A 23593-nucleotide genomic window follows, 5' to 3' on the forward strand; every position below is an offset into this window, starting at 1 on the left:
GATACTTAAAAACTCTAGATTGCTCAATTTGAGTATGATCAAGCCTCCAAATATGCTTCTTTTTGGTTGAACCAAAGAGAACTACTTTGGTTTTACTATAATTTATAGTTAACTTTTCATGTGCGCAGAACATTTAGAGAGTATTCTGCGCATGCCAATAGAAGTAATAGAAAATAAGGCAATATCATCAGCATAAAAGAGGATAGATAATTTGGAGTCCCCTATAGATGGTGGAAAGAAAGTGGGATCTTGAAATTCACCAATGATGTTATTAATATAAAAATTAAATAAAAAGGGTGCTAATAAACCACTTAATAAACTGTAAACCGCTTTGTGAACTTTTAGTTGAAAAGCGGTATATAAATACTGTTAATATTAATAATGTTAATAATAAACAGCCTTGTCTAACTCCCTTCACTGTCAAGATCTTCTCTGAAAGATGACCATTAGCTCCAAATCTGACTCTCATAGTAGAGTTAAAGTGCATTTTCTGAATTAGGGATAAAAGCCTCCTATCAATATTAGTGGCATATAATTTCTTCCATAACAAAGTCCTATCTATGGAGTCAAATGCCGAACTGAGGTCAACAAAAACAACATATAGTCTTTTACTCCCTATCTGTGTGTATTTATGAATCAGATGCTGGAGGATGAAACAATGATCAATTGTGGATTTTCCCTTTCTAAAGCCCGCCTACTCCTCAGCAATAATCTCATTTTCAGATGCCCAACTCTCCAATTTGGAGAGCAAGTATTTAGTATATAATTTTGAAGCCACACTGAGTAAACTAATTGGCCTGTAGTTTTTAGGGTCCGCTCTAGATCCCTTCTTATAAATGGGGACAACAATACTGTCACCCCAGCCCAGGGGTAATTCACCAGTACGATTTATAAAGGTGAATAATTTAGAGAAGATTACACTCCACCAGTCGACATTTTGTTTGAATAACTCTCCTGGGAGCATATCTAAACCCGGGGCTTTGTTATTAGGCAGTGAAAAAATAAGTTCTTTTCTTTCCTCCGGATTAATAGGGTCCCAACACAGGATATAATAGGGAGGAAAAAGAACCTGATCGCTATAAGGGGTAACAATATTCACAGTTGGGCTATTACCAAAAATGGAAGAAAAGTGATCATGCCACTGAATTGCAGTTATCTGATTGTCCAAAGAAACATAATGTGGGTTCATTCCTTTAGAGACCAAAAACCAGAATTTGGCAGAATCTCTGTCCAGGGCTGCCAAGCCCAAATCTTGCCACAATTTCTTTATATAGGCTTCCTTTTTTTTTTCTTCAGTAAATTTTTGTATGCTCTCCTATGCAAAACATACTGATGATGATTATCGGGTGAATGCACATTTCTCAACTTTCTGAGAGCTTTAGCTAAACATCGTTTCTGATAAGCACACTGTTGATCAAACCAGCCCCTATGAAAACAGGGAGCTTGTAGCAGAGGTTTGGAGGTGACTAATATAGGTCTGATTTCATCAACTATCTTTTGATAGGTGTCCAAGGGGTTATCAGAAACAGACATATAATCTCTCAGTGCCATTAATTTTTCGGACTCTAAAAGTGAACTAAGTTGTTCCTGAATAGACCCGGACCAGCGAATCCTTCTCTCCCCCTGTACACATAAATTTCCATTAAATTCTGGAAAATCAGTTAATTTTGAGGTTATACCTATTGATGGGAAGAGAGTCAACTGAATTGGCATATGGTCACTGTCCGGTCTACAAAGAACCCTAAAGGAGTGCAGGAAAGAAAAGATGGAAAGAGAATTCCGGTGGCACGTGAATTAGCGTGCCGCCAGCATTTGCCCTGCCCCCTCACGAGGCACAGGAAAGGCCAGCCTTGCAGCCGATTGGCTGGAGGCTAACTGGTTTGGGGCCACGTGCAGGCTGCTCGGAGAAGCCAGCGCAGTCGGGACCAGGCAGTGGTCAAGGGAGGGCCTCTGCGTGCTGTTCCCCAACGGAAGGCCACGTGAGGTGGCCTCTGAGCTCAACCGACTCTGCTGTGGGAGCATTGCCTGCCCACCTGCCCTTCAGGGGTTCCACCTGGAGGGCAGTGAGCAGTATCAGGCAGTTGTGCCCGGCAGAGGCTGCTTAGTGCGGCTTGGGGGTTCCCCCCCTTGCTTTCAAGCAGGGGTTACACTTCGCTTCCCTTGGCTGTGAGCCGGTGGCTGGAGCTCCTTCGCTACCTGTTTGGGTTGGGGGTTGGCGTGCTTCGTGGGTGGCGAGCGGGACTGAGCGCCTCGCTCGCAGGCTCGGAGGCTGCTGAGCTGTGGCTATCGGCGGCGACGGGCTGGAGCCGCCTCCAGTGTTCTGCCCCACCCCGCCAATTCAGGCGACCGGCTGGGCTGACGAGGGGCCTTGCAGGAGCGCGCCTTCTCCTGTGCCGGTTGGGGCAAGCTGATAAGCGCTGTGGCGAGGGGCCAGGCGTGCCTGAGGCCAAACTGAGCCTCCCGCTGGCTGGTTAGGGTGGCGGCGGGGCAGCGGCCGCCTGTAAGGCTTGCGGGGGCTGTGTGGGCGTGAGACCCATCCTCCCGCTGGCAGGAGGGGCGAGCCTGCTGCTTGCAGCTGCGCCTTGGTTGGGGGCAGCTGGAGTGTACTGCCTGAGCTCCCTGCGGGCTGGGTTGGACTGCGGGCCCGTGTGTGTGCGGCTCCCGCTTGCCCTCCTGCCCCACGTTTGCTTCCTGCCTCCCACATTAGTGGAGAGTGAATGGCAGGCGGTGTTTGCTGCTGGCTGTAGCTGTGCGGGCTGTTTGGAGTTGAGCCAACAGAAGCAGTCCTAGCCACGCTTCCTGGGAGTAAGCCCCATTGAATAGAACGGGGCTTACTTCTGAGTAGACCTTGTTGGGATTGTGCCCTAAGTGGAGCCTGGGGTCGTTCAGCTGGGGATCAGTACTTTGTGAAGCAAGGTTGAGCAGTACTCACTGCAAACCCCCCCCCCCGCTTGACCCTCCCCCCTTTTGGCTATTAATTACAATTGTTGTTAATTAATGATTGTTAAATAATAAGACAGTCATGATAAATAATAAGGCTTCAATCCTGTCTACACTTTCCTGGGAGTAAGCCTCATTGACTATAATGGGACTTACTTCTGAGTAGACATGCATATGATTGGGCTCTCAGAGATACTATATATATTTCTCTAATAGAAATATATTGGAGGGGTGAGAGGTGGCTGGCAGTTGCCACCTCCCCCCCCAGGTTTTTTGTTGAGACGTCTGTATGCTCAATGAGGAATAAGAAATCAGGTGGGAATCAGGTGCCCCCCCAGGTGGGAAATCAGGTGGGAATCAGGTGCCCCCCAGCTCGCACTGATTTCTTCCTCAGATGAGGAGGATGATACAGCTGAGCGGTGGGCTCTGGTTGCACAGGAAGAAGCTTTTGAGAAGGAGAGTGCAATGTGCAAACGCTGGTTTGGGTGATGGTCAATGCATCAGGTGCTTCCCTCCCCAGGGAGGTCTACCAGGAAGGGACGTGGGGCGAAACTAACGCAAATCCTTCCTTCCAGAGTAACCATTGGAGGAGCCTAAGGAGCGACAGGCTCCAGCCAGACCGCGGTTGTGCAAGTACTGTGGGACCCTGATGAGCAGCAGCAGCCACAGGTGGCATCTTCCCAGGTTCCTGGGCAGGGACAGTTCAGGTTCTTATCTGTGGACACTCAATCATTTTCTGGGCACGGAAGAGATTAACCGCTTTGGACAAGCTCATTGAGTGACAGGGTCCGGGACCTCCAGTTGTTCAGGTACAGGCATCGGACCTTGATGAGCAGCAGCAGTCGTAAGGGGCATCTTCCTAGGCAGGAGCCATGCCTCCGTTGGGGGTTTCCCCAGTTTCTGGTGTCCCTTACAGCCTCGCTCCTTATGCTGATGTCCTGTATGGGGTTTTCTCTCAGGGAGCCACGGAAGGGTCAGGTGAGCATCCATGAGTGGCTTAGGGGGATGTGGCCCTGCCTTTGGGTGGTCAACTCGCCTTGGCAGTTAAAGGAAAATTTAGCAGAGCGAGTTTGTTAATGTGTTTAGTTTATTGCGTGAGCAACCTGAGCCAGCTTTGAAGGTGGGTGACCCAGTGCCTGTCCCCCAAGTGGGGTGAAGGCAGGAAAATTGATAAAAATTGGAATAATTGGTTGACCTGATATATTATTTATGCTGCAGTAGTCATTCAAATACAGGCAGCATGGGCAGCTGCGCTTTAAGTACCTGGATATTATCCCCTCGACTGGCAGGTTTCACAGCAGGAATTGTGGGTTCAAATTATCTGGCTGGCCCGGTCCAATTTGGGCAATTGATCTGTTAGTGGGCATTTGCTCTGGGCGCAGCCGGGCCAGTGGCAGGGATGTTAGGAGTGTGATGCGTTCACCGCCCCCCCTCCTGCTATGAGTTTAACTCCACGGGGCGGTGCGGCAGGGCAGGTTGCACCCTTGCACATGTCAGCGGGCAGTGCAACGGCCAGCACTCGGTGTCCGTGTGCCCCAAGTTGGCAGGATTCAGGAGGAGTCCCAGGCTCCGAGCTGGGCAAGCCAAAAGTGGGGGCGGTCAGCCCCCTCAAGCTGGGAAGGTGGCCCACCCTGATTAGAGTAGAGGTGTGGGCTGTATTTTTGTAGGGGTATCCGAAGTTTTCGGATGCTCAATCATTAGTTGAAGGTTGTGACGAGGGATTTCAGATTCCTGCAGCCCCTCCCTCCAGGTCTACCTGGGCCAGGAATCTCCTGTCGGTAAAGGGTATGGAGGGAATAGTTTAAGCTAAGATAGATAAGGAATAGGGAGCCGGCCATCTGGTGGGCCCCTTTAAGTCTCCTCCGTTTCCCAATGTTTAGGTGTTCCCGTTACGTGTAGTTCCAAGAAGGTCCCTGGACCTTCCATCTCATTCACCATCTGTCCTATCCTTGTGGGGGTTCAGTTAGTCATAGGATCCCTGCACACCTTAGTTCATTACGATATATTCTTTGGACCAAGCTATCAGGGTAGTACATGGCTTTGGCCTTGGCGCCCTCATGGCCAAGGCAGATATTGTGTCTACAGTCAGACTCTTGCCCGTCCACCCTGATGATTTTTGTTTGCTTGGTTTTCAGTTTAATGGTTCCTTATATCTGGATAAAGTGCTATCAATGGGATGTGCAATTTCCTGTGCCCTTTCGAGAAATCTGCCTCCCTTTTGGAGTGGTTAGTGGTGAGCAGAGCACGACTCGCCTCAATGGTCTATTATTTTGAGGGCCCCGCAACTACCCTTACGTTTTTGGTATTGAATCAGACACTGTACAGCAGTGCAGTAGGCCGCCTGGCAACAGGTTGGTTAGGCTGCAGCCGCTAATTTGTGCTGGCCTCCAGGCTCCGAAATTGTCCTAGAGATATTTGCAGGTTCTCGTGGGGCATCTGAATTTTGCCTGCAGGGTAGTTGCCCCCGGCCAGGCCTTTTTCAGGAGGCTGCATGCCTGCATGGCGGGTATTAGAGGCCTCACCATCGCCTGTGGATCACCCAGGACATGAAGGCAGATTGGGTAAACTGGTTACAGTTTTTGGAGTTTTATAATGGTGTATCCTTTTGGCAGCAGGAGTGTTTACTTGGGGCGGAGCTGAGGTTCACTCTGATGCTGCGGGTGGTTTTGGATTTGCAGTTATTTTAGAGAGAGATGGTGTTCTGCCCCTTGGCCGGATTCATGGGTCTCAGAAGGGGTTACTGTAGACATGATTTTTTAGGGCTGTCCCCCCCTTGCGGTGGCAGTTCAATTATGGGCAGAGGAATTTGCCAACTCCACCGTGCGTTTCTGGTGCAACAACCAAGCTGTGGTTTTTGTCGTTAACCAGCAGACGTCCCAGTCCCCACAGGTAATGGGACTGGTGAGGGTGTTTGTTTTGCATTGCCTTAAGATTAACACCTTGTTTTTCATTAGGCACATCCCGGGTCTTGCAACGGCATAGCCGACACCCTATCTCGTTGTTTAGGGGGAGCGTTTCCGGCAGCTGGCACCAGGGATGTGGCGGGATCCCGACCCGATGCCCCTTTGGCTTAGGACCCTTGGCTGTGCAGAGCGCAGCATGTAATTTTGTCTGCGCTCGCGCCTTCTACCTGTCACAGCTATAAAAGGGAGGCAAGGGAATTTGAGGCCTTTTGGGCAGCCCTGGCCGTACCCCAAGTCTGGCCTATTCCGCCAGAACACCTGATGCGGTTCTTTTATACCTGCAGGGCATTAATGTATCATGTAGGTCTTTATCAGTGTACTTGGCGGCATTGGCATTCTGTGCCAAGGCCTCAAGTTTTGCTGATGCTGGTCTTGTTTGGCTGCACGTCCTGTGGTTCCGGGTGCCTTGTTCTGTCATGTTGATGCCTCACCTGTTATGTTTTTCCAGTTTAGGGTCCTTTTTTGCAGGGCAGTGGCAGACCTTGGTTTTCGGGTGGAAGATTACAGCCTGCACTCTTTCGGGATTGGGGCTGCATCGGCTGCAGCTGATATCGGCCTCCCAGCCCCGGACATTTAGAGGATTGGCCGTTGGCGCTCCTGCGCATTTAAATATTATGTCAGAGAGCCTGACAAGCGCTGAGTGGGATTCGCTCGGCTATTTCCCCCTCGCCCTGGTGGTAGGGGCAAGGGGTGATGCAGATACCACAGAAATTTCCAGGTGCCGCCTGTGACAGCGGTTGGGCGCTCTTTATACTGGCATTGCCAGGTGTTTATAGTGGCACTGCCACAAGTTCCTGTATTGCATGCTATATTTCCGGGCTCGTCCCGTGACAGCGGTTGGGCGCTCTTTGTACTGGCATTGCCAGAAGTTTATAGTGGCACTGCCACAAGTTCCTGTATTGCATGCTATATTTCCGGGCTCGTCCCGTGACAGCGGTTGGGCGCTCACTTGCACTGGCTTTGCCAGGTGCTATATGGTTAAGTGATGCATGTTTCTGGAATTGTGATTCCTGTTTTTCCTGTCCATGTTCCAGGGCGGGAGCAGTTCGGGTCATTATCTTCAGCCACTCCATCGTTTTCTGGGCAAGGAAGAGGGCGGCATCCAGTAGCTTTGGCATGCAGTTGCAGCTTGGTTCCTTGGCTACTGTGCATTGGGTTGCACGGCAGGGGAATGCTGTGGGATTAGCTTCTTCCTGCTTTTTATGAGTTTGTGCATGCCCATGCCCAGCCTCACATCGTCGTTATACATTTGGGAGAGAACGACCTGGGCCAGAGGATGACTCTGTCCTTGAGGCTTCAGGCCTACAGCAATATTCTCCACATTAATCAGCATTTTGCGGGACGGTCATCTTATGGTCTGACCTCTTGCCTCGCAGTGTTTGGCGTTATGCCTCTGATGTTAAAAAGATTGAACTGGCTAGGAAGAAGGTAAATTCATATGTGAGGCGGGCAGTACCCCTTTACGGAGTCGGTGTCATTTATCACCCAGGCATCAGCTATGATGCGCCCCAATTGTTCAGAAGCGATGGAGTACACCTTTTGGTGTTGGGCAATTATGTTTTTCTTCTTGAATTGCAATAGGGCCTGTGGAAATTTATTTCCGTGTGGGGCGGTGGGGCCAAGCGCTAGGCTGACCCCCCGGGTGGCAGGTGTCGTGCGGGTTTTGGGTAGGTAAGGTCATATCGGTGTATACCGCAGGGTGGCAAGGGCCAGGTGGACTCCACGCTTGGTCATGCTGGCATTCCCGGCTGGGTGAGGCAGGCTGGATGAACCTCGGCCTGGTGGTAAAGGCGCACCGCGAGTTCGCTCGGGTGGCCTGAGCTAGCCTGCCACCCTGCCCCTTCGGGGTGACAATGAAGGGGGTGGCAGGCTTGTACTGATGCTGCCCAGAGTCTGGTGTGGTCACCCAAATCACTATAGGGGGAAGTAGACGGGAAGCTCCGTTGTAGAACCCGCATGACTTATTTGTTAGGCCCTGTTGCAATCTGAAGTATATTTAAATAGTTAATAAAGTGGCCCTTTGTACCATATGCCGTTGCCTGTGTCTTTATTGGAGGGTGCTGGGTAAATCAATATATAATCTATAACACTGCTACCTCTAGGGCCGGAAAAGATATAGTCTCCAGAGTCCGAATCAGATGAGGTACCATTACATATGCACAGTTGGAATTTATAAAAGAGGCTAAACAAAGCCCGGCCCTGTTTGTTTATTCTAAAATCTCGGGAAGATCGAACAGGGAGATGATTCATATCTTCAGGAGTAAGACCAAGCTTGTCACCAATATCAACATTATTTTGGCCCATAAGGGCGTTCATATCCTCAGCTAATAGGCAGGGTATATCAGGGAAATTATCAGCCAAATCCGTAAGGACCTGATCTAATTCAGGTAGTAAAGAATTATCAAATGATCGGGCAGAGGAAGGGGGACAGTACACATTCAAAAGGGTTATTTTAAACATCGGCGGCCATGTAATGTGTAAGGCCTGGATATTAGGGTTTGTGGAGATGTTTAAATCCACAACTGTAGGATTCTTATCTACTGAAATAAGTATGGCTATACCTCCCCGTAAACGGCCTCCAAATAAAGATTTCATAGCAGGCTTGGCAGATGTAAGATAACCCTGAAGAAAAGGGGGCATAGAGAGGGACAACCAAGTTTCTTGAACAAGAATCACATCAAATTGAGAGCAAAAATCTCTAAATTCTTTATCTACCACTTTAGTTTGCCATCCAGCAACGTTCCAAGATATAAAAGTAAACTTGTAAGAGGTATTTTGCATAGAGGGAGGTAGTCATGAACTATTAGATTTAACTAAGGGAGTAATTAACTGAGTAATAGGAGCAATCCCTGGTTGATCCAATGCACAGAATCTCCCATCTTGTTTTTGGTTATTTAAAGTTGTGTTTACAAAAGTTTCAGTCTGCGAATGGCTCAAAAAGGCCTGAGTGACTGATCCCGAAATACTACAATGTATATCTGAAATATTATTTTGGATAGGATTCGTATAAAGATCTAGAGGAGAAAGAGGCTGAACAAAAGATCGCTGGTTATCCATATTAATCCCAGAGGACCTAGATAGGCCTTGGAAATTTGCAGAAGAAGGAGAATGATCAACACCATTGGGAAGATCTATGCTGAGCATAGTAAGAAGTGATTGAAGCCTATTGATAATATACGTATTTTTGGCCATCTTTAGGGAGAAGGAAAAAACCTGTTATCAACGTAGCCTCCTCTTCAGAAATTGGGTCTAAATCCAGGGCTTTCACTGAACCAGAATCCCCTTGAGGTACGGGAAAATAAGTAGAAGTTAAAATCTTCTCATAAGAGATAGAACTATTTTTATGTAAAGTAACAGAAATCTTCTCAATATTCAGATCCTTGGAACATTTCCCACCCATCTCCTTTGGGTCTAAGTTGATTAAATCATTCGTCACAGCGGGGTGAACATGTTGTGAATAAACACAAATTGGCTTACAGGTTACAACAGAATTACAATGAACATCAAATAGCGGTAAAGCTGAAGAAGTGCGAAAATGTCTTTTAACCACAATATTTGCCTTGGCAAGTCTTTCTTGGCAATTCAAGAAACAGTTGAGCAAGAGATACATTTACAAATGCAACTCTTACACCTGAGACCAGGGTGGGGAATAAAAAATATCCCACCTCCCTGATCTCATCCATAGAGATAAAATGGATCTCATCCTTTAGCACAAGTAGGAGAGCCTATTAAACAAATTAAACTTGGTAAATATCCAAAGAACAAAGATGGCAGATCATTCAGATCAGAGTGGTTTCAACATTTTAAGTGGTTGGAATATTCTTCAAAACTAGATGCTACATTTTGCTATCCATGTCGCCAATTTGTTCCATTTACTAAAGAGCAAGCTTACATAAAAAAAGGATTTAGCAATTGGAAGGCTGCATTGGATAAAACTAAATCAGGATTTTTCAAGCATGCTTCATCTGAGACCCATGTGCAGGCTATGTTAATGTGGAATGAAAGAAACCAAAGAACTGATTCAAATACATCTATTTCAACTCTAATTAATGACAATGTGCTTGAAAAACATAGGTATTACATTTCAAGCATTGTTGAAATTATTCAGTTTCTTGTAGCTAATGAGCTTCTGAGCTGTACAAACTGTAGCTAATGAGCTAATGAGAGAATTATTGCTCTCCCTCTGCAATACCAGGTAGATGGGACTCGTCAGCCTAGGAAGGCAGCTCATCTAAGAGATAAAATTAATACCAAGGGGAAAAAGCATTTGTATAAAAAAAGATTTTCCCTCCATAGGAGACTTTTTTTTTGCTGGTTTGGGAAAATTTAGAAAAAAACAATTGATCCCTAAGAAAAGTTAGGGCAGCAATGGCCGAAGAACTTGACTTGACAGCAGATGTAGATATCGGAATAGATAAAAAGTCCCGAATTTCAACCTCAGCTGTCTCACCTGACAGCTTCAGAAATTACACTATTAAATATAAACTGTTTCCCCCCCCCCCCCGCTTTAAAAGGGGTCTATCAGAATCCATAGATGATTTGGGAGACTCCACAATTCGGGGGAGGTTTTTAGATCTTGATTTAGAATGACAGGGCAATTTCACCCTAACTCTCCTCCTAGCGAGAAGATGGGATTTAGATTTCACAGATTTCAACTTTGTCCTTTTAGATCTTATAGGAACATTTTCAATTGGTTTACAAACATTTAAGTCAGAATCCAGAGTCATTGAGGGATTCCCCTGAGACTCTGAATGCTTCAAAGTGGAGCCAACAGTAGATGAATTTGCAGAAGCTGGAGAATCTACTCATGAGTAGATTACCTCCCCAGTCTGGCTTTGAAGGAAGAGGATCCATTAAATTGTTGGAGAGCAGGGGAGTTTGATTGAAACCCAAGTCTATTACAAGGCGTATTAAAGCTTCAATATCAGGAGGCAGGAGGTCTGGTCTAGAGGGTAGAGCCTCCATCTGCCTGAAGATAACATCCACAAGGTCGCCAGTTCGAGGCCACCGGCACCGTGGGACCTTGGAGCAGCTGACAAGCTGAAGCCGAGCAATTCCATCTGCTCTCAGCATGGGAGGATGGAGGCCAGAATGTGAAGCCAGATCGGAATGAAACACCTTGAATGTAGTCATTCTTGAAAGAAAGAACCTTCTTTGAAATTGTAAAAATCCCTATTTAATAAGGGATTTAATAAAGCCTGCCTATGTAAACCGCCTTGAATAAAGACCAAGAAAGGCGGTATATGAATACCTGTTGTTGTTGTTGTTGTTGTTATTATCAGATTTTAATGATGCTATGTCCCGCAGAAGAAGCTATAAGGTGTTAGCTATCAGCATATTTTGAGTACCCAAAGTATCAAAATAAATCCAACACAGGGGTTGACGCTGCTTGAGAATTGATTGTAGATGGATCATCAGATTGCACATATTTGTCCACAAAATCCATTTGAGCAGGGTTCTTAATAGCTGCCGAAGGCTCATTCAGTAAATGTGTTTGTGATAAATTCTTGGGTGGAGAACAGCAAAAGCTTGTCGAAGGATAAGATGTTACATCAGAACCTAAAGGAGGACAATTACTTAAGCTGGATGAAGGAGAAGGAGAAGTACGTGGGAAAAAGTTTGTTATTTTAGCTTGAGTTGAAGTTCGATGATATTTCCTCTCATGATTCAGAGGAGATTGAATTTGTAAGTCCAGTTTTTTATAATTATTTCTTGTCAGTACCATCTTAGCTTCTTTCTTTCTTTCTTTCTTTCTTTCTTTCTTTCTTTCTTTCTTTCTTTCTTTCTTTCTTTCTTTCTTTCTTTCTTTCTTTCTTTCTTTCTAAGGGAGCTCCAGGTACTCTCTTATTCCTCCTTTCTTCAATATAATCTTATTTAAAAAGCAAACAATGAGACGACCACCAAGGGAGTACAGCCAAAAGGAGGGGTGGAATCTCAAGAGTTATTCTTATTTAAAAAACAAACAATGAGATAGCCACCAAAGGAATACAACCAAAAGGAGGAGTGGGATCTTGAAAGAAGAAGAAGAAAAAAAAATCACCCTCCTGAGCTATCCACTGGGGGTAATTTACTCACAATTAAATCGTTGAGTTGAAATATATCTCAAAACGGAATGACTTCTTATCAAATAAAAAACAAACTCACTTGAAAAAAAGGGAAAACATCCAAGTCATTAAAATCAGCTGCATGTCTATAGTTTGTGTAAATATCGCGGCTGCAGCGTTCGAAGGAGCCAAAACAGGTCCCTTGCCAACAAAAATACAAAAGTACAAAGTACAAAATAATGCTGATAGAGTCTAAATGCCATACCAGCAATTATGGAGAAAGAGATAAGAACAAAACAAAGAACCAAAAGCATTTTAGAACCAAAGGCAAGGGAGCTCGGTCTCCATGCCTCTCACGGCTTGGACCCCATCAGCGATGTAAAAACCCTGAGCAGCAAGTCATTTTTAAGTCCAGCTGTACCTGCCCCCCCCCCCAGGCACTAAAAACCTAACCTTATTAAAGAAACAATACAATGCAATCCTTTGCACATTTACTCAAAGCCATTTTCATTGGGGCTTAGTCCAGGGTTGTGGAATGCAAGATCAGAACCTCCATAATTAATTGTATGTGTTGAAATTGATCAGTTAAGTAAATCTGAAGCAATTTGTTTTGGAATAAAACAATTGCTTTGGAAAATCACACTTATTTATCTTGAACAGGATGGTAAAGAAGACATTTGATCTTAACAAAGCATTCTCTCATAAGACTGCAGGTTTTATAGTGCTTCTGTTGATAATAAGCAACCTCTACTTGTAGTCTGATCTCGGAAGCTAAGCAGGGTCAGGCCTGGTTAGTACTTGGATGGGAGACCACCTGGGAATACTGGGTGCTGTAGGCTTATACCATAGTCTTTCGAGACTGAAGGTTGGCAACCAAGCAACATTAAAATAAATGTTTGCACGTAAATCCTTTGCACATTAACTAAAACAGTGGCGTAGCTAATGAACATGTAGCCCAGTGCGGAGCTCAAAATGATGCCCTGGAAGTGATGTCACAACCGAAAGTGACATCATTCCCACGCTTTTTAAAAAGTGCAATTTGGGGGTAAACCTGCCTCCTCCCCTCAGCAGTTCACCACCCACTTGATCTGCCACCTCCCCTCTAGCCAGTGGCATAGCTAAGGCATCTATCTGCTACCTGGATCAAAGAAGCTTTTGTAGCCCCCTTCCACGACAAAGTCGAATGTAATTAAGTGCACAATCCTAAGCAGGTCTACTCAGAAGTAAGTCCTATTTTGTTCAGTGGGGCTTACTCTTAGGAAAGTGTGGTTAGGATTGCAGCCTTAATAAATAAATAAAAAGTACACCCCTTACTGGTTAGAGACATTGTGCTAGGGTGAAGGGGGACTGTTATTCTTTCCTTGCTAAATATAAGAGAAGCACCACTTGAAAAAGTGCCTCTTTACCAGTTAGCAGGAGTACATGTGATACATGGAAATGAGAGCTGACTCATATTGACCCCTTATTGTTTCCATGCTATTTCATAATAAAATCTCATTGACTCTCAGAACAATCAGGCTCATAGATCAGTTTTGAGTTAAAGAAATCCACTTTTTGTTCCTTAAGGCGGTTGTGTTTTCATTTTCTGGTTAATTGGCAATAACTTTTGATAAATATAGATATTCCAAAGTGGTATATTTCATTGCATTCTGCATTAAATTATCTTTCCAATGATATATAACATGATGGTATTATTTGTACATACCAAGATTTTCACAATTTTGGCCACTAGTGTCAAGCTCAGCTTGTTGCTCCCCTAAAGCTTGTTGCCCGGTGCAACTGCTACCCCCTGCACCTCCTTAGTTATGCCACTAAACTCAAAGCAGTTTTCTTTGGGGCTTACTCCAGGGTTGCTCCATGTGGGGAAAAGAGCAATCGCATGCCAGCACTCACCTGCCCAAGGTCCATAGCAGGCCAGGTCGACCCCTTTCCACACTTCAGACAGCACGTAAATCCTCAACCTAAACACCAAACCCCAAACAGCCTGCAGAAGGAGCCAGAGGACAGTCAAGCCTCCAATAACTGAGAGCACCAGATCAAGGTAGAAAGAGCTTCTGGAACTCATCTCTTCTCCTTATTCTCTCTGGAATGAAATTACAGGAATTTCAATGAGCAGTTTTTTCTCTACTAAGTCCTCCACATTGATCCTAAGCACCTCGCATGGTGCAAATTGCTGAGGCTCCAGAGTTCTTTCACTGCAACGACGAGAGCAAGATTAGCACAGCCAAACTTGTTCCCTATTTTGAATAAATATGAGGCCAGGATGTTCCTGGAATGTCTCATTCCTGATCGCTGGGATAGGTTTACAGAAAAGAGTTCAAAGGTCCTGATACTATCATCATACAAAGGGATCCCATCATCAGAGGGTTCACCCAACTGAACTGTCAATACTGACAGCAGAACACAGTGTGCCCCCATGGCAAATCAGCTGGCCAGCCTCACACATTGAAAAATCATATTCTAGGATTGCCAAAAGTTACCTATTGGAGAAATGCCTAGTATGCCTGGGGTGGAATCATCCTAGCCAATTCTGGTTTCTTTAGCAGAAGTTCAATGTCATGCAGAACTTTGCACAGCATAGAGAGAGGCACTATCCATGATGAAAAATATTTAATTTGCATATGGAGCATATCTGAGCATCCAAAGTGCCTCACATACGGTATGTTTATGAGGTTCAGAACCATCATTTGAAGTGTGACATTTGAAAAACAGGAACTTGCCTTACCTGGGTAAGTCTTGTTCCTGGTGGAGGCAGGGGGCATTCCTCACCAATGGGATTGTCCCTCGCTGCTGTTGGAGGCAGGGCCAACGAAAAGGCAGGCAGAGCTCCACAAGCACAAGGATCTAGTCCCCAGACACTACTTGTGGAGCTGTGACAGGATCCTCATACACACTACTGTGATTGGATGCAAACTTGCATCACAATTGTACTCTGGTTGGAAAACTGCTTTGCACATAAATAGGTTTAATACCCCAGAAACAGAAGGGTTTGAACAAGGGAAATAGGTCATGTTGGCATCCTTCAGTCTCGGAAGACTATGGTATCGCGCTCTGAATGGTGGTTCTGGAACAGAGTGTCCTCTCCAGTGCGCAAAGCCTGGGTAAAGTAGGTATGGAGGATAGACTGTTTCCCATGCAGCAAATCCCCTCTCCACGTTGCTGGAATGGTCCAATGGAAAGGTAGAAGCCAGTACGGTTGGTTCCAGCGGCGTCGCAGGAGTTGCCAGAACATGACTGTGTTCAGCCACGAACTGCCTTAGGGACTCCGGCTCCGGATTTTGCCTCGAGGTTGACTCCTGAAGCCTTTTCCATAACTGGATGTAGCCACAAGGCAGTGGAGGTTTGGGATCAGGGTTTTCCTTCTCTCAGATGAGCTGCCTTCCCAGGCTAACGAGTCCCATCTACCCAGTGGCTGTTTAGTTGCCTCTTACGACAAGTACAGCCAAACTGAGGGCCTATTCTTATCCCCAGTCCCCAGGGGAAAAATAGGTCATAGGAAACCCTAAATACCACCTTGCATCTATGTTTATGCAGTAGAGGGAGTGTGGTGGGGGGAATGCCCCCTGCCTCCACCAGGAACAAGACTTACTCAGGTAAGGCAAATTTCTGTTTCCCTTGGTGGAGGCACGGGCATTCCTCACCAATGGGATCTACCAGAGCAGTATCCCGGGGGGGGGGGCGGGCAGTTAGATCACGCACTCTCACGCCTTCAGTACCCTCTGGAGAACTTTCTTCCTGAAGGAAGCCTCTACCGAGGCTGATAGATTTAACTTGTAGTGCTTAAAGAAAGTGTGAGGCAATGACCACGTGGCAGCCCTGCATATATCCTACAGCGATGCCACATTTTCAAATGCTGCGTAAGCAGCTGCCATCTAATGGAAATAAGCCTTTAAACCACCTGGAGGTTGTAAACCAGCTGCCTTGTACACCATCAGGACGCAAACTCTAAGCCACTTAGCTTAAGTCACCAGGGACACCTTCCCGCCCATGGTAAGTTACAGATAGAGCATCCGTCTTCCTGAATGGGCGAGTGCATTCTGTATGGAAGCTTAGGACTCTTCTGACATTTAGTGTGTGCCAAGCCTTTTCCCTTGTATGCTTGGGACAAAATGATGGTTAAAAAAAATGATGGTTCTTGCTGTCAATGAAAAATTGAATTAACTTTGGGTAAGAAAAAATGAGTCAATCCTAAGTACCATGGTGTGTGGAATACACATAAGTCAGGATGAATAAGGCACCCAGTTCAAGGGCTTCGATAGTGCATCCACCACTTCCACTCCCTTGTCTCTTACCCTGGAGAAGAAATTGTTAAGTTGTGAGTTTTCTGCAGTAGCAAACTATTACAAGTAGCAAACTGCCTACTATGGGTGTCCGAATCTGGTCCTCAGTTTCTGGATGCAACCTGCACTCTGTTTCCGAGAGGCTCCATCTGCGTAGGGAGTCTGCCTCCATGTTCTTCTCTCCTGCTAGGTGTTAACTTGTGGGGGTTTTTTTTGTGTTTTTTTTTTGTGTGTGGACTGTTCTTCATTGTCTGTTCTTACTAGAACATGACAAAGGCAGAAATGAGGTTTGAGATGAAAACAGAGCACAACAGATAGATCTCAGCTCCAGGAGATTGATGCTCTGGGACATCTCCTGAGAGTAATAATGACCCTGAATCACTCTGCCATTTAGTTGGGCCCTCCAATCAAATATGCTGGCATCTGTGGTCAGGATTACTTGTTGCCAGTCCTGAAGGCTCACCCCTTGGACAGCTGTCCATTGTACACCCACTGCTGCAAATCCCTCTTCAGGGGTGGTGGAATCAGTGTGTGGAAGTGGCATCTCCTCTCTATCTTCTTGAGTGGGACCAGAGACACTCCTGAAGAGTTCTGGTGTGGAATTGGGTCTAGTTGACCAGCTGGTGGCAGAACCAACATTCATAGTAGGTGGACTAGCATCATGATATCTGCCTACCTGACTGAGAATCTGGAGGATTGTGTCTGTCATCCTTTGTCATCTCTCTGTTGGCAAAAAAACATGGAAAATGTGGGTCTTGGAAAAATATTCCCAAGTGTTTCAGTATCTGGATGGGAATAAGTGAACTGTTTGACTGGATTATCACAAAACCATGAGTTTGCAGGCAGAGCACCATCTGGTGCTTGTTAAGCTCTGCTTGCTCCCTGGACAACACTTTTATTTAAAAGTCATCCAGGTGAGGGTAAAGAAACAGTCCCCTCTGCCTGAGACGTGCCAATAGTACCACTAACACTTTTGTGAAACCTCCCCCCCCCCAAGGGAAAGGCATGGTACTGAAAGTGTGAGGATTTGTAGGAGATCTCAGATACCTTCTGTGATTTTACAAAAACAGTTCAACCACCTTAAATCTAGGATTCCATGCATTTCTCCATTCTGCTTCAGTACTGGAAAGAGCACCAAGTAAATCCTGGTACCTTTCTCAGCAGAGGGAACTGCCTCTATTGCCCCAATATGAGGTAGATGGTATATGGCTGCTAGGATAGCTGCATGTTTATTTGCATCCCTTGATTTTGAGATCTGCCAGAACCTGTCCCTTGGTTTCCTTACAAATTCCAAGGAATAGTCTTTGGAGACATGTCTCCAGGAACCATGCGTCCAATATTGTATTGTACCAGGTTTGCACATAATCCTGAAGCCTAGCCTGCATCTTGGGTGAGGAACCCCTGGGCGTGGCATCATGCCAACCTGTCTCCAGCTTCATTCCCTGCATTGGAAGAATGGGAATGCTGGAATTTTCTGTGGAAGTTCCCAGATTTGTGCCACTTGGGTTTGAATTTGGACTGCTCTCTGTTCCTTCTTTCAAGATGAAAGGGGCGAAAGCTCTGGTTGCAGGGCCTAGGAGAGGGGGTAAAGGGGGTAATTTGTACCCGGGCCCAGGGTCGGAAAGGGGGACCAGGAGCCAAAGGAGGGGGCCCAGAAAGTTCCTGGGACCTGACATTTTCCTATCTTACCTGAACTAACTGCCAGCGCATAATGCTGGAGCACAACCATGTGCATGCACTGTTAACTGCTGCTGCAAGTCATATACACCAGTCCCAGGAAAGCACAGTCACAGGAAAGTCCCTCCTTAACACAGTGTCAAATCTGGGAGGAAACTGGCCTGCTACAGTAGATCCCATACTTGGCTTTGGCTTGTGGATCCCATAACCATGAAGGCGTGTACAGAAGCTCAGGGACCTAGCTGTTGGGTTACAGCTGCTGCGGAAGTTCATTTTGATCTATTCTATTGTGAGCCTAAATATGATAATGCTAATACCGCTTTGTGAACTTTTAGTTGAAAAGCGGTATATAAATACTGTTAATAATAATAATAATAATAATAATAATAATAATAATAATAATAATAATAATAATAATAATAATATTCTGCAATCCATTTCCTATATTTCAAAAATTTTAGAGAGACTTAGGAGTGTGTTTGGTTTTCCATATTACTTTATCTGGCTTCTAATGCCACATGGTGGGGGTAGACCTGGACTCTGCATCAAGAAGCCTAGTAGGCCTGAGCTCCAAAGACTATTGTGGCTGTCAGCATCCTCCCCTGCCCTATTTTGCCTCCCCATTCTGCCTTCCCCCATTGCTCCCCTTCCTCTTTGGAAAGGGGCCCAGAAGAAACTTTGTACCCCCTGCTAAAATTCCTCTCATAGGCCCTGTCTGGTTGGCTTTAGTCTTGGAAGCTATGGGAAGTGATCTGTTTTTGTCCTTGTTTCAATGAGAACAAGGTAATGCTTGCCAAATAACTTAGATCTGAAGAATAGAGTCCCCAGTAATCTACTTTGAGATTGCACAGCCACAAATTTCTTATGGTCACCACACTGGAGGTGGTAGCTCTAGAACAAATAGTCAGCTAAGAAAGCAGCTGGCAAGGATACCTTTTCCAAAGTGTCCTGATTGGTTTGGATAAGGTGTTGTTCCTCCTCCCAGAAATTGGTGGCTCTGGAGAAAAAACCAATTGGCTGCTGAGGCTCTGAGAGCAAACAAAAGAGTCTAGAAAGCTCTCGTCGGCTACGCCTCAATGCACTTGTTGCATGGGACACCAGGGCCGTGTTCCCCATCTGAAGGGATCACAGCCTGAGAAGACAGTGCTGCAACAGGTGCATCCATCCACCAATGGTACCTTGAGTTTATCTAAGATTCCCTTAGGAAGAGATGTTACGTGAAAATCCCCTTTTTCCTTTTAAGTTGTGATTTTATATCTATTTATGTATTATGGACTAAAACTCATGCAGGCCAAACCTCAAAACACAGGACACACTTCTCCCAGCACACTTTTCCAAAAACCCTGGTCAAAACCACAAGCAGATGGATTACACAACCCCCATTTCCCTGTAGGTCAATGTATGCATTGTATTGTTTTCAATGTCAATAAGTCTCTCCAATCACTGTGTATGCAAAACAAGTTAGCATGCACCTCCGGAGGAAGAAGTCTAGCATCTTAAATCATTGTTTAAGTATCGCCTATTCTTTGTATTGTCTTAACTCATCACTGCTTAAGGGCTCTATGCAAATTTGAATTGCCTTCCTGAGCTGCTGTATTTACTGGTTATTGTGTAAGGTCCTCCAGGTAGAAAGCCAGCCATTAGACACATTGAATTCTGCTGATAAGGGACATCTGGACCCCAAAACACCCTGGTGGGTGGCAGTTTTCCCCAGCTCAGCACCCAGCCCATTTCAGTAACAGAAAAAACCCTTTTAAGAGAGAAGCTCTGGCCACATGGTCTCTCTCTCTGCTCCCCCTCCCCCATCCAAGGACCAACACGCTGTGTTGGGTCAGAGGGTCCTACACAGGACTCTCTCCCCCCCCCATCCAACAGCTCTACAAGACAGGTAACTATATCACGTCTGGAACTCCTTCCTTTCTCTCCCCCCTCATTTTCTCCTCTTCTCTCCCCATCTTTAGTTAGCAACTGGGTTATGCAGACCAGGGACCCCTAAAACCCTTCCCTAAAATCTTTCCCTTTTTCCAATCTTCTCGGATGCACCAAATACACTCTACATGCAACCACCATAATCTAGGTACACTAGATGCAAGTACTAGGACCAAGGCTCATCATTTTTCATGTGCATTATGTTTACCTGTGTGCTTTGTAATAAAAATATAATCTTTTACTGAAAGTTATCTTTCTTTCAGTCTCTTTTCAAGCTAAAAGGGAATTTCTCTGCATTACGCCGTCTTGTTATCTAGCCTGCAATCCTGAAGTTCCAAAAGGGTAGTGTACTAATTCCCCTAAACCAAAACAGCCCTTTCTGGTGACAGAGAGTAAAACGTACTCATGAGTTTGGTATCTCACTGTGCAGTGAGGTGGTGCAGTGAGGAGGACCACTCCATCTCCATCATTTTAGGATGGGTTCTGGAAAAAGGCATCCCTGCTGGCCTCAGTGGAGCCTGAGGAAAGAGACTTTCTGGAGAAAGAAGTTAGAATTGCAGCACAGGCTCTCATTCTGAGGCTTTAAGGCTCAATGGCTTAATAACCTTATCAAATATCCTGGAGAAAACTCCCTCTGGAAAGAGGTTTTTCTCATTGATGTGAGCTTCTGCACTTTCCATCCTCACCATTAGACCCCATGTGACCAGCCTTCTTTGGTCCTTTACTGAGGAATGGGCAACTCTGAATCTGAGGAGTCAGTGACCTAAACATTGTGAGAGAGAGCTGGAAGGGATGGGGTTCCTCCATACCTGAGGCTGCTTTCCCTTTTCCAGCCTTGGTCTTTCAGTTGTTTAGGGAGAGTGAGCAGACCCTGCGAGGCCAGGGTCTTTCTGGAGGAAAAATCCAGTATGGGGTACAAGCCATGATGTGTATGCGCAACCTCCTGATTTTAGAAATGGGTTATGTCAGAATGCCAGATGCAAGGGAGGGCACCAGGATGAGGTCTCTTGTTATCTGGTGTGCTCCCTGGGGCATTTGGTGGGCCGCTGTGAGATACAGGAAGCTGGACTAGATGGGCCTATGGCCTGATCCAGTGGGGCTGTTCTTATGTTCTTATTGCTATCAGCCAAGCACTTGAGCCACTCACCAAGAACAGGAGGAACAGGGGTGACAGCAGCACCACTGCTTGACTCCTTAAGCTTATTAGCACCTCTAGGCTCCTTGGAGTGCTTGGTCTGGACAGGCTTGACTCTGAGCTGGCCTCAGAAGACATGTTGGCCTTTTTTTTTTCTTTTTAACTATATATTACCACATTGAACAGCTGAAGAATAACCATCTGTCTGTCCACTGGAACGTTTATGAGGGAAAAACAGAGGCTGGGCAAAAAGAGCGGGAACACAAACCCCTCACTGGGTTCCTCACTGCAAGTGAGGAAAATGTTGCCCGCTGAGATACAAAATGGCACCTGCTGAGCTAAAAAACAGAGCTGATGTTTGTGAGCGTTGGGCAAGCCCCGGGCATGCTGATGGTGAGTCCTGCCCGACTGCCCCTGAAACTGTAATAGTGCCTTCACTGAGGGGTCTGCCTCTGTTCCTCAAACCTGCTGCCACCTCAGAGAGGCGCGGACCAGGCAGCCCCAGCACCAGCTGCTGAGGTAAAAAATGGTGCCCGCTGAGGTAAAAGCAGACCTGATGCTTGTGAGAGTTGGGCAGGCTCTGGGCACTCAGGGAGAGTCCTGCCCGACTGCCCCTGACACTGCAATAGTGCCTTCACTGAGGGGTCTGCCTCTGTTCCTCAAACCTGCCACCACCTCAGAGAGGCGCGGACCAGGCACCGTCAGCCCTAGCTGCTGAGGTAAAAAATGGTGCCCACTGAGGTAAAAGCAGACCTGATGCTTGTGAGCGTTGTGCAGGCTCTGGGCGCTCATGGAGAGTCCTGCCCGACTGCCCCTGACATTGCAATAGTGCCTTCACTGAGGGGTCTGCCTCTGTTCCTCAAACCTGCCGCCACCTCAGAGAGGCGCGGACCAGGCACCGTCAGCCCTAGCTGCTGAGGTAAAAAATGGTGCCCACTGAGGTAAAAGCAGACCTGATGCTTGTGAGCGTTGTGCAGGCTCTGGGCGCTCATGGAGAGTCCTGCCCGACTGCCCCTGACATTGCAATAGTGCCTTCACTGAGGGGTCTGCCTCTGTTCCTCAAACCTGCCGCCACCTCAGAGAGGCGCAGACCAGGCACCGTCAGCCCCAGCTGCTGAGGTAAAAAATGGCGCCCACTGAGGTAGTAGTAGTAGTAAATCTTTATTATGGTCATAAGACCAGCCACATATAGAATGTCAAAATATAAAAGCATATATATAAATATACAAAGATATGCAATATATAATGATTAGGTTTAAAACAATAAAACAATTTATCATTATGTTCAAAACAGTTCTAAAATACCCAGCAGCAACTTCCAGCCATCTCCCCAGAAACAATTCCATTCTATCTAGCAGACTATACTCTAACTACAGAGGTTCATCCATATTTAAAATCCATTTCCTAATACCCATTGCAGCAGTAAAAAAATTTAGCGACACTGTATGTAAACATCGGATTGGAATCAGATAATAATACATAGATATATTGTTGCTCTGTGCATCCGAAAAGTCGCCTAATCAAAGGGGAAATAAGTTCTTCACGTATCTTCTTGTAATAAACACACTGCAACAGAACATGTTCAGTTGTTTCTATCTGTTCCATTCCACATGGGCAAAGACGCTCTGCCCAGGGGATCCTTTTATACCTTCCCTCCTGCACAGTTGAGGGTAGTGCATTAAGCCGGGCCAAAGTAAACGCCCTTCTATGTCTAGGCTGTTCCAGCTGGACAAAATTAGGTGCTATTGCAACCTTATATAATCTATCTTCGCTAAGAAAAAATTCTGGGGCACTACTTAAGTCATATTGTCTCTCATTATCCTCAATGCGCTGCTTAATAATTTTCCTTGCCTGTTCCATTCCCATGATTAACAAAATCGATCTAGAGAGCCCCAACAAAGCAATTTTTTGCTCAATTAACTGGGCCCATTTCGACTTAAAAGTATCTTGCAAAATCAATGGTACAAGACCAGTGGGAAGATAAAGCATTCTTAGCCAGTACATGAGAGTTACAATCCATATCCTGGCCTCAATTTTAATTTGGCCGGTTTCTAATCTTAGTTTTACGTTGGCAACATCTCTGGGAACTCCCAATATTGCTCTCAGGAACTTTGATTGAACATGTTCTAGAGTTATAGTATTAGGAAAGGGGCCCAATTGAGAGCCATATGTTAATTGAGCTACTGCTTTAGCATGAAACAATTTTATGGCTGAAGGGATATAATGCCCCCCCCCCCTTTGTTCTCATAAATTGTAATATTGCAGCAGAACTTCTCTGGGCATTTAAAGCAACATAATCACCATGCGTTTTCCTAGAGCCATTAGATTGAAAGACAACCCCTAAATATTTAAATTGATGGATCTGATCAATTCTATGCTGATTAATCAACCATGTTCGCATTATTGGCCTTTTAGCAAATGACATGATTTTGGTTTTTTGGAAATTGTCAGATCTTCTTGCTCACAGTATAGAAACAACCTTTGCAATGCTCTTCTAAGCCCAATTGGAGTCCTAGAGATGATCGCTGCGTCATCAGCATACAATAATGTTGTTATGTGTCTTCCTGCAATTTTTGGAGGATGAAAGTTAATATCTTTTAACTGGTCCACCATAGAGTTAATAAA

The 23593-nt window shown here is 45.7% G+C and overlaps 1 protein-coding gene across 1 annotated transcript in view; it reads right to left on the minus strand.

Annotated features, from left to right (window-relative positions):
- Positions 1-18177, minus strand: part of LOC136661059 (very-long-chain 3-oxoacyl-CoA reductase-like) — a 29594-nt gene extending 11417 nt beyond the window's left edge. The window contains exon 1 of the mRNA XM_066638080.1: positions 18087-18177. Within this exon, the coding sequence (XP_066494177.1) occupies positions 18087-18177 (91 nt within the window). The remainder of the gene's footprint in view (positions 1-18086) is intronic.
- Between the last annotated feature and the right edge of the window lie 5416 nt (positions 18178-23593).

This window comes from Tiliqua scincoides, chromosome 10 (assembly GCF_035046505.1).
Source record: "Tiliqua scincoides isolate rTilSci1 chromosome 10, rTilSci1.hap2, whole genome shotgun sequence".
NCBI lineage: Eukaryota > Metazoa > Chordata > Lepidosauria > Squamata > Scincidae > Tiliqua > Tiliqua scincoides.